Source organism: Otolemur garnettii, unplaced genomic scaffold (genome assembly GCF_000181295.1).
Source record: "Otolemur garnettii isolate 467f Iridium unplaced genomic scaffold, OtoGar3 scaffold00011, whole genome shotgun sequence".
NCBI classification, from domain to species: domain Eukaryota; kingdom Metazoa; phylum Chordata; class Mammalia; order Primates; family Galagidae; genus Otolemur; species Otolemur garnettii.
Window position 1 is genome coordinate 3542259 of NW_003852406.1, and position 10812 is coordinate 3553070.

The window sequence follows — 10812 nt, forward strand, 5'->3', positions numbered from 1 at the left end:
GGCCAAAGCACTCCAGACCTGGTGACAGAGCAAAATTGTGTTTCCAAAAAGAATAAATAAATAAAAGTCTAAAGCCTATTAAACACTTTTCTTAGCCCAGAGTACTATACTCTTTAAAGACTAAGACTATTTAAAGACTAAGATTCATGTACTAAAGGGCACATATGCCCTGTCTTTCTAGGTTAATTACCATTCTCTCCTTCTTAAGGTAATAGTCTCTTTCTCAGAAACTTGCCCCCAAAATTGCCAGTGTAGCAAATTGTGTTTTCAGCAAAAAAGTAAAAAACTAATTCTATTAAACTTCATTTTGCACACATTTTTCTATCAGTGAACTCTGGTCTCAAGGTTGTTATATACCTGGAATTACTTTCTTCAAAAGCTTTTTTCTTACTTTCCATGAGGACCTGGGTTTCCAAAGTTTAAGGTTTCCAGAACTTGGCAATTGGACAGTTTAGGTGTTGTCATGAACATACTTTCATGATGGTTAAAAGGGAAGCAGTGCTTCACAGATTTAGTCCCAATATTGCTCTTGAGGTCAAGTAGAGGAAAGATGATCATCTGCCTTTCATAAACAGAAAAGTTAACAGTGATGCTCCTAAGATGTGACTTGGCAAAGACTTTTAGGTCAAGAGTCAAGTCTACCAACTTCCAAAAATTGTTTACCTCTATACACCAAACTTTCCTTCTTTAATAAGGAAACCCTCTATGTGTTCAGAAAACTAAACACATACACCTTCAAAAACAGGTTTAAAAGATCTAGGCAATTTTCTAAATCCAAAATGAACTAACCCAAGAGTCAACAAAATCTCTGAAAGTACTAACAATGTAAATTAGAACCAATCATTTCTCATTAACTAGAAGAGATCCAATTCTGCAAGTCAAAAGCTACATTCACATACTAGTAATTACAAAGCACCATCTAAATGTGACATCTAGCTCGGCACCTGTAGCTCAGCAGCTAGGGCACTTGCCACATACACCAGGGCTGGTGGGTTTGAACCTGGCCCAGGCCAGCTAAACAATAACAAATGCAACAAAAAATAGCCGGGCGTTGTGGCAGGCGCCCGTTGTCCCAGCTACTTGGGAGGCTGAGGCAAAAGAATTGCTTAAGCCCAGGAGTTTAAGCTGTAAGCTCTGAGGTCACAGCACTCTACTGAGGGTGATACAGTGAGACTGTCTCAAAAAAAATTTTAAAAAAATACATAAAACTAACATCCATCTAAGTTCTTTTTATTGGTTCATGTAAATAACTCAGTTCAAATCCCCATGAACAGTCAAATAATGTTTATATCATAAAGTAATCTCTATCTCTACCTGAGTCTCTGCCTTAAAAGAAAAAAAAAATAAAGTAATCTCAATCACTCTGAATTTTGCTTCCAGGTACCAAACTTAACATAGACATTTAACAGATGATCACCAAAAAAACCCCATAATTTACTTGTATGCTAAAAGGCTCCCCAAAAAGAAAGGGGAAAGAGGAACCCAGAATGAAATGATGGATCAATGGCAAAAAATAAAAGACTACTGCTACTGAAACTGTCAAGTAAATGACCAACGGGGAACTCTGCACAACTGTAAGATCGGGTGACTGACCATAGGAACCCACTGGTCAACCTTAACTAAAGAAAGACAGAAAGACAGAAAGAGGGGAGGGGGGAAAGGAAGAGAAGGAAGGGAAGAAGAAAAGAAAGAAATGGAGAGAGAGAGAAAGGAAGACAAAAAGAGAGAAAGAAGAAAGGAAGGAAGGGGAAAAAAGGCAAACAACAGATGCCTTTTAATGTAATGCAACAGAAAATATACAGCACTACCTATGAGTATTGCCAAAACATGAAACTAGAATCTGACCACTAGTTCACAGGAAGAAACATGTTCATGACACTATAGGGCTGAATTCAACAAAATACAAACTGTGGGAAATTCTACAGGGTAAGTGATCAGGGGTTTTGAACAATAAACAGTAACAACAACGGGGAAAAATAAAAAAGGAAAGGGTGCTAGAGACTCAAAGTTATCAGCCAAATGCTACAAACAGAATTCCTTGGATACTGATTCAAATAAATTAAATGGGTAAAACACAAGATAATAAAGGAAATATGTTAAATATTTACTTAATTAAGGAATTAATTTTTAGGTGTGCTAAGAGTCCTGATTTTTTTTAGACATTCACACAATAAAATATCTACAGATGATATGTGTCTGAGATTTGCTTTAAAATTATGCTTCCATTTGAGGAAATGGAAGAGATTATAGAAGAGACAAAATTCATGTTTGAAATTGTTCAAACTGGGGCAGCATCTGTGGCTCAGCGGGTAGGGTGCCAGCCCCATATACTGAGGGTGGGGGGTTCAAACCCGGCCCCGGCCAAACTGCAACAAAAAATAACCAGGCGTTGTGGCAGGTGCCTGTAGTCCCAGCTACTTGGGAGGCTGAGACAAAAGAATCGCCTAAGCCAAGGAGTTGGAGGTTGCTGTGAACTGTGATGCCACAGCACTCTACTGAGAACAGCAGCTTGGGGCCCTGTCTCAAAAAAAAAAAAAAAATTAATGCATATTTAAGTATTGCTTTCAACTACTACATCTGCACATTTTAAGTAATAACTCCAATTATATGTATTACATTTTCATTGTATGCCCAATTATTATCATTTATTTGCATAAATTGAGAGCCATTACTCCACAAAAGAGACCAACTTCTGAAAAAGTTGAACTCTTTAACATCCCTGTTCTTCCTTGCTCCTAATTTTTTATTTCAGCCCACATTTGTCAGAGTCTTACATAATAGCCTTGTCTTACCAATTTATTTCTGGTTTAACTATACACAATTTATTTACCCTCATATTATTTCCTAGAATGGGTCCCCAACATCTCTAAAATAAAATCCGAACTCTCTACATGACATACATTACTTTCTGAAATCTGTTTTCTTCCCTCTTTTTTTGTTAAGAAATGGGCTCTCACTTTATCACCAAGGCTGGAGCTCACTGCAATCTCGCGCTCCTGGGCTTAAGCCCTCCTCTTGCCTCAGCCTCCTGAGGAGCTAGGACTATAGAAATGAGCAACTACGTCTGACTTGCCTATCTTCATAACATTCCCATCAGTATCCTTTATCATCCCATATTCCACTCATTCCAAACTATGTACAGTACTGTACAATAGTAGTTACCAGAAGAAACTAAAGATGCTCTTTTCTTTTAAAGGCCAGTTCCCAGGCCAGGCGTACATGCCTGTAAACCTAGCAATTTGGGAGGCCAATGTGGGTGGATTGCTTGAACTCAGGAGTTTGAGAACAGCCCAAGCAAGAGCAAGACCCCCATCTCTACTAAAATTAGAAAAATAAGCCAGGTGTTGTGTCAAGAGCCTGTAATCCCAGCTACCTTAGGAGGCTGAGGCAAGAGGATTGCTCAAACCCAATAATTTGAGATTCTGTGAGCTCTGAGGACAGGGCACTCTACCTAGGGCAACAGAGTGAGACTCTGCCTCAATCAATCAATAAAGGTCAGTGCTCTTAGACTAATACACCTCAATACATCTTTTTCCAGGTCTTACAGAAACGTACCATCAACTTCTTGACAAGCCAACCCAGATTTTCCTCTCTGACTATAATATACTCTCATAGTAATCCACACAACAGCATCAGAGTATCCTTATTTTTCCACAACTAAATTGCCCCTCAAAGCTATTAAGTATCACAGTGCCTGAAACATGGTAGATATTAAATGTTTACTTTATGTATCTTTCCCTGGACAGATTTTTTAATGAATAATCAGAATGTGAAGTATGTGAAAGTAAACTTGTCTAACACTTCTTTGCCTCTCCAGTATCTATCACAATGCTTGGAAAATATCACTAATTAAATGACTGCAAGCAAATAAAACAAGACTTTCCAGTAGCCGTGACAGATAATTTTTACAAAACTTGATTCTGCTCCAGTTTTTTTAACTTTTTTTAAATTTTGTTTTGTATTTTTTTTTCACTTGGCTAATTCATTTTACAGCTTTTTAAAACACAGAAAAATTTTATATGCTTTTAGTGTCAAAGCAGAAACTGATTACCAGAAGTAAATGCCTTAAATAACAGATTACATTAAGAATTATGCAGTGTTAAGGCGCTATACCAAGGTGAACTTTTAGGTAAATGTTTACATCTAAAAATTAAGGAAGCTGAACAAATCAATACTGTATGAAGAACCCCAGTTTTAAGTTACCCGAAAAACTTAACTGGTAATTGTAATGAAAATCATACAACTCAGTAGCAATCAAAAAAACTCAGTGGCCAGGGGAGGTGGCTCATGCCTATAATCCTAGCACTCTAAGAGGCCCAGGCGAGTGGATAGCTTGAGCTCACCACTTTGAGACCAGCCTGAGCAAAAAGCAAGACCCAGTCTCTACTAAAAAATAGAAAAACTGGGCTCAGCACCCGTAGCTCAGTGGTTAGAGCTCTGCCCACACGCACCAGGCTGATGGGTTCAAACCCGGCCCCAGCCTGCTAAACAATGTCAACAAAAGCTGGACATTGTGGCAGGCACCTGCAGTTCTAGCTACTAGAGATGCTGAGGCAAGAGAATAACTTAAGCCCAAGAGCTGGAGGTTGCTGTGAGCTAAGATACCACAGCACTCTACCCAGGACGACAGCTTGGGACTCCGTCTCAAAAAAAAAAAAGACATAGTGTGAAATCTAAAAAGTCTCTTAATTTCAATTTTTTTTTTCTTTTTGAGACAGTCTCACTTTCGCCCTTGGTAGAGTACCATGGCGTCATAGCTCACAGCAACCTCAAACTCTTGGGCTCAGTGATTCTCTTGCCTCAGCCTCCCAAGTAGCTGTGACTACAGGCACCCACCACAATGCCTGGCTATTTTTAGAGATGGGGTCTCGCTCTTGCTCAGGCTGGTCTCCAACCTGTGAGCTCAAGCAATCTACCCACCTTGGCCTCTCAGAGTGTTAGGATTACAGGTGTGAGCCATCTCACTGGCAAAGAGAGAGTTTTGGCCAGGAGTTGTGCCTCACACTTATAATCCTATTCTCGGAGGCCAAGGCAGATGTACTGTCTGAACCCAGGAATTGAGGTTGCTGTGAGCTAGACAGATGCACTACAGCCTAGGCAACAGTGAGACTCTGTCTCAAACAAACAAATATAAATAAATAATAAAAGTTAAAACTTCTTCCTGCTGAATCAACAGGTTTGTTAACTGCCTGGCCAATCAATACTGAATTCAGACTGTATGCCAAGTATGGTGTACTATGGAGTCTAATATATTGTTTAGGGGAGAGTACCTGCTATGAAGGACTGGCCTTTAAGAAGAAAGGCAGCAGAAACAGGAGAAACCTAGACCACACCTTAATTTTGGAAGGCACTTTCAAAGTACGCAGATAGCAAGACATTTATAGTGTTAAGAGGCTAGATTTGAGAAGGGCGCCTGAGGTAACAAAAACAAAGAAGTCTGCTGCTCTAATCAACATTAGGAAGCAATAAATGGTTTTGAAGATGATGAAGCATGTATCTAAAGGTTTTCCTTTTAAATATTGAAGTAGTATGTTTGAACGTACAATATAAAGTAAAATGATTTATCACTACACTGTATTAATGGCTTGGTTTTTTAAAACTATATACTTGGATTCAACTTCCCCTCTCCAAATAGACTCCCTTAAATCCATTTAAAAAATTTGAAAATACAGGCCAGGTTGGTTCCAGTGGTGAGTGCCTGCAATCCCATATCCTTGCCTGAGCCCAGGAATTAGAATCCAGTCTGGGCAACATAGTGAAGTGAAACCTGGACTGTAGGTTTTTTTTGAGTAATTAAATAAATAATGTTTTAAAATGTAGTGCCAATAGAAGAACTTAAACTCTGCTTAAAATTATGAAAATGAGGCCAGGCGCAGTGGCTCACACATATAATCCTAGCACTCCGGGAAGCTAAAGTGGGTGGATTCACCTGGCTCACAGCTTCCAAACCAGCTTGAGCAAGAGCAAGACCCCCGTCTCTAAAAACAGCCAGATGTTGTGGTAGGGACCTATAGTCCCAGCTGTCTGGGAGGCTGAGGCAAGAGAATCACTTGAGCCCAAGAGTTTGAGGTTGCTGTCAACGAGGCTGCTTCAGCACTCTGCCCAGAGTGACAAAGTGAGACTGTCCCCAAAAAATAGAAATAAAAAAATATGAAAATGGGCTGGGCATGGTTGCTCATGCCTTGTAATCCGAGCATGATGAGAAGCCAAGGCTGGAGCAGATCCTTTGAGCTTAGAAGTTTGAGACCAGCCTGAGCAAGACCAAGATCCAATCTCTACTAAAAACAGGAAAAAATCCGCTGGGGGTAGTGGCAGCCCCAGCTTCTCCAAAGGCTGAGGCAAGAGGACTGCTTGAGCCTAAGAGTTTGAAGTTGCTGTTGAGCTAGGCTGACCTCAGAACTCTAGTCTGGACAACAGAACTAGACTGCCTCAAGAATAAATTAATAGGGCGGTGCCTGTGACTCAAGGAGTAGGGCTCTGGCCCCATATACAGGGAGGTGGTGGGTTCAAACCCAGCCCCGGCCAAAAAAACCCCAAAACAAAACAAAAAATTAATTAATTAATTAATTAAATTATGAAAATGATCACGTTTTTGTTGACTTTTACATTACCAAAGGTGGTGGAAAATAATGGAAGATTATTTATTCAAAGTCTACATCTGTGGTATAAGTAAAACTATTTCAGTTTTCTAAGGCACTTAACCTAGCTCCCAGAGAAAAGTAAACCTGCCAGTCTCCAGTAGAGGGAGAGTTGTTTGCATAAAGCCTATCGAATTCAAATACTGACCAAAAATACGTTCACTGCTCTTGACGTCCTAACTTTTGTTTTTTTAATAAAAAAAACCTTCAAATTTGGTTCCTGGCAAAGCTGCATGCACCGTCTCCCTCTCTCCGTTCCACCTTTTTGTTTAAAACATGACTGACCTTCCTCTGGGGCAAAAGATTAAGTTCGACTTAAATCTTGGCAGCACATGGTCTTGGTTTCCACAGCAGCGCCCCCTCCTCATCCTGATTCTTGCTACTCCAAACCAGATCTACCGTCAATATTGTCAACTTCCTCCCTTTTGGTTCCAAAAAGAAAACGTTACCTGTAGAGTACTCATGCGCAGCAAACAAGGCACAGCTCCAGATCCATCTCATCTACCCCTTTTTTGTACCCTTTCAGCCGCCCCTGTTTTCGCACGTTGAACCTGAGCAAAGCATTTGGCTTCCTTATCTGCCAGCAACTGGCGCCAGGAGGACCGCGCTCCCAGGAGATGCGGCGCTGGAGAACTGCGCGCTCTGCGGCTGGCGCTCTGCGGCCGCTCAGCCCAGTCCAGCTCAGGCCGGTCCGGCGGTCTCCGGCTCGCGTCTCCGCCGCCTGGAGAGGCACACCGGGAGCCAGTGACGAGCTATCGTGCCTGCTCTGCTAACCTGCTGCCGCCCCGCACCCCCGTCCCGCCAGGGCAAATCCAGAAGGCTCCAGGCGAGTCGGGGGTCCTTCGCCCCCTACAACACGGCTCGCGCCCACCACACACACACTTGCCTGCGAGGTCTCCCCTTCACTACCTGCACCCCTCGGGCCCCTTCCACGCCCAGGCCTGCGCGGGTCCCGTACCATTCTGCTCACGGGGCGGACTCCGGAAGGGCAGCAACTCCACCACCTCCTCCTCCGTGGCCCGTAGCCATCTATCGGGAAGCGTCTCCGGAGGCGGCAGCAGGGGCCGCCGGACGAGGACAGCCCAGGGAAACCTTCTCAGAACTAACTCAGCTCCGGCTCTAGCAGCAGAATCCGAGTCTTTCATAATTGTACGACCAACTCCTCCGGGCGACTGGCCACAGGGACGCGCCCGCGCCCGCCTCCGCCGGCGACGGGGCTGGAGACCACGTGAGAGGCGCGTCGTGTGCGTCGCGGCCCGCGGGTGGGGTCACGTGAAGGGCGCGCGCTCCCTGGCTTCCAGGCCGCCTCCCTGCGCGCCGCGCGCACGCGCCGAGCACGACTGCCCCCGCCTCTGCCCTACCGGGTTTCTCCAGAGGGGTGGGTGTCCCTCCACCCACCGAGTGTCCCACCACCCACTCCCACCTAGGCGGGGCTTGCGCAAAAGTCTGCCGCAGTTCCCGGAACAGATCGGAATCAGCGCTAGAAGGTTAGGGTTGCAGGCGTTCAGGATGTAGCCTGGACTTGCGGCGTGGGCTCGCCTTCCCTAACGGGGCCTGGCCCCTGCCTGCAAGCCCGAGCAAACTAGTTTCCCAGCCCCCTTTCTGTGTCTCAGAGCCTTTGAATATTACTCTACCCGCATCCAAAATGCGAAGTCATCTTATTTACCCCAAATCACGTTCTTCCTCTAGCCACTCCTGTTACTTGCTACTTGTAAAATTTGTCCGTGGTTTATAGGACCATTCTTTTCCCTCCAGAGATAGCACCCATAGACACGCATACAACACATACCTGAACCAAAGACTGGGTTGTTTCCTGGGTCTAACACATGCTTATTCTTCCGTCCATATCCTTTGCTATCACACCAGCCCAAGTTCGGCTATTAGCGATAGTTTACTAAGTGTTATTTCTCCCTATTTACTCGGAAGACCTTAAAACGTTGCTTTATACATGAAATCTTTCTGCTCCCAAAGACTTAAAGAGTTCGTCAGTCTGTCTGCGATATATCTCTGTCTTATCTCTTTAAAAACAAAAAGCAAAAAACCACTTTTGGGCTGGACACTGTGGCTGGAGCCTGTAATCCTAGCCCTCTGGGAGGCTGAAGCAAGCAGATCCCTTGAGTTCAGGAGTTTGAGACCAGCCTGAGCAAGAATATATATAAATCTACTAAAAATAGAAAAATTAGCTGGGCTTTGTGGCAGGCGGCTGTAGTCCCAACTGCCTGGGAAGCTGAAGCAGGAGGATAGCTTGAACCTAGGAGTTTGAGATTGCAGTGAGCTAGGCTGATGCAGGGGCATTCTAGCCTGAGCAACAGAAGTGAGACAGTCTCCACAAAAACCAACCAACCAGGCGGCGCCTGTAGCTCAGTGGGTAGGTTGCTGGCCACATACACAGAAGCTGGGGGGTTTGAACCTGGCCCAGGCCAGCTAAAACAACAACAACTGCAAACTAATTGGGAGGCTGCGGCAAGAGAATTGCTTAACCCAAGAGTTGGAGGTTGCTGTGAGCTGTGATGCCATAGCACTCTAACCACAGCAACAGCTTGAGACTCTGTCTCAAAAAAACAAACAAAAAACCCCTTTATTGAGTAATTGACATATGATAACCTGTACATTTTTAATGTATAATTTGGTAAATTTTGACATGTCCACACTACGAAATCACCAAAATCAAGGTAGTGCACGTATTCACCTGCTAGTTACCCCCTGCCCTTTATACTCTGTCCATCCTGTCCTTTCCCCTAGATCTTTCTGTCACTACAGATAAAGTTGCACATGTAACATTTTATATACTAATTTTATATACTAGCATCAGACAATATACATTTTTAGGAGGCTCTGGCTGTCAGCATAAGTATTACTTCTCAAATATTAATGACTGCAATTCACTGAAACGGAATCTTCCACAAAACTTATCAACCCACTGTTTTTCCTAACAACCTTTGACAACACTTGTGAATAATCTTCAGGTATTGTGTTTTCCTTCCACATCTGGCAGGTCTAGCGGGATCAACGTCTAAACATGCCTTTTCTTCTTCCTTTTTTGGAGACAGAAAGGAACAATGCCCTTGGTAGAGTACTGTGGTGTCATAGCTCACAGCAACCTCAAACTCTTGGGCTGAATTCTCTTGCCTCAGCCTCTCAAGTAGCTGGGACTACAGGTGCCCACCATGACGCCCAGTTATGTTTTAGAGACGAGGTCTCACTCTGGCTTAGGCTGATCTGTAACCTAAGAGCTCAGGCAATCCACCCACTTCAGCCTCCCAAGTGCTGGGATTACAGGCATGAGCCACTGCACGCAGCTAAATGTGTCTTAATATATGTGTCATGCTAGGTTGTCGGCCCCTTAGGGCAGAGATCTTGACTAATTTGTACAGGCATCCAATAAATGTTTATCTTCTAGATTTTAGTTGGGCCTACACAACTCCTACCTTTAGGACTTTATAATCTAGAAGGTGGAGACAAACTAGAAATTGAAATATGATGAGAGTAAGGTGCTTTGTTTCCTTGGGACTTTGTAACTCTGACATTTTCATACCCCAAAATCCTTCATCCCCTACCTAGATGATACAGAAATCAAACAAGATGGGCAGCACCTGTGGCTCAGTGAGTAGGGCTCCATATACCGAGGGTGGCAGGTTCAAACCCGCCCCGGCCAAACTGCAACAACAACAAATAGCTGGGTGTTGTGGCATGCACCTATAGTCCCAGCTACTCAGGAGGCTGAGGCAAGAGAATTGCCTAAGCCCAAGAGCTGGAGGTTGCCGTGAGCTGTGACATCACAGCTCTCTACCGAGGGTGACAAAGTGAGACTCTGTCTCTTAAAAAAAAAAGAAAGAAATCAAACAAGAGGCTGGGTACCGTGGCTTATGGCTATAATCCCACCATTCTTAGAGGCCAAGGCAGGTGGATAGCTCTAGCTCAGGAGTTTGAGACCAGCCTGAGCAACAGTGAGACCCATCTCTACTAAAAACAGAAAAACTAGGCTTGGCGCCCGTAGCACAGTGGTTACCGCGCCAGCCACATGTACCAAGGGTGGCAGGTTTAGTTGGCCAGCCTGGGCCAGCTAAACAGCAATGACAGCTGCAACAAAAAATAGCCAGGAGTTGTGGCAGGTGCCTGTAGTCCCAGCTACTTGGGAGGCTGAGGCAAGAGAATCGCTTAAGCCCAAGAGTTT

General features: G+C 44.0%; 1 protein-coding gene across 2 annotated transcripts in view; it reads right to left on the bottom strand.

Annotated features, from left to right (window-relative positions):
* TRPM7 (transient receptor potential cation channel subfamily M member 7) overlaps positions 1 to 7877 on the bottom strand; it is a 110129-nt gene extending 102252 nt beyond the window's left edge. The window contains exons 1-2 of one of the 2 annotated variants that reach the window (XM_023509974.1): positions 7597 to 7838; positions 7088 to 7359 (exon numbers count right to left, since the gene is read on the bottom strand). In XM_023509974.1, the coding sequence (XP_023365742.1) occupies positions 7088 to 7102 (15 nt within the window). In that variant the 5' untranslated portion in view covers positions 7103 to 7359; positions 7597 to 7838. Of the gene's footprint in view, positions 1 to 7087; positions 7360 to 7596 lie in introns of both variants that reach the window. The other variant, XM_023509975.1, reaches the window with a different exon arrangement.
* Between the last annotated feature and the right edge of the window lie 2935 nt (positions 7878 to 10812).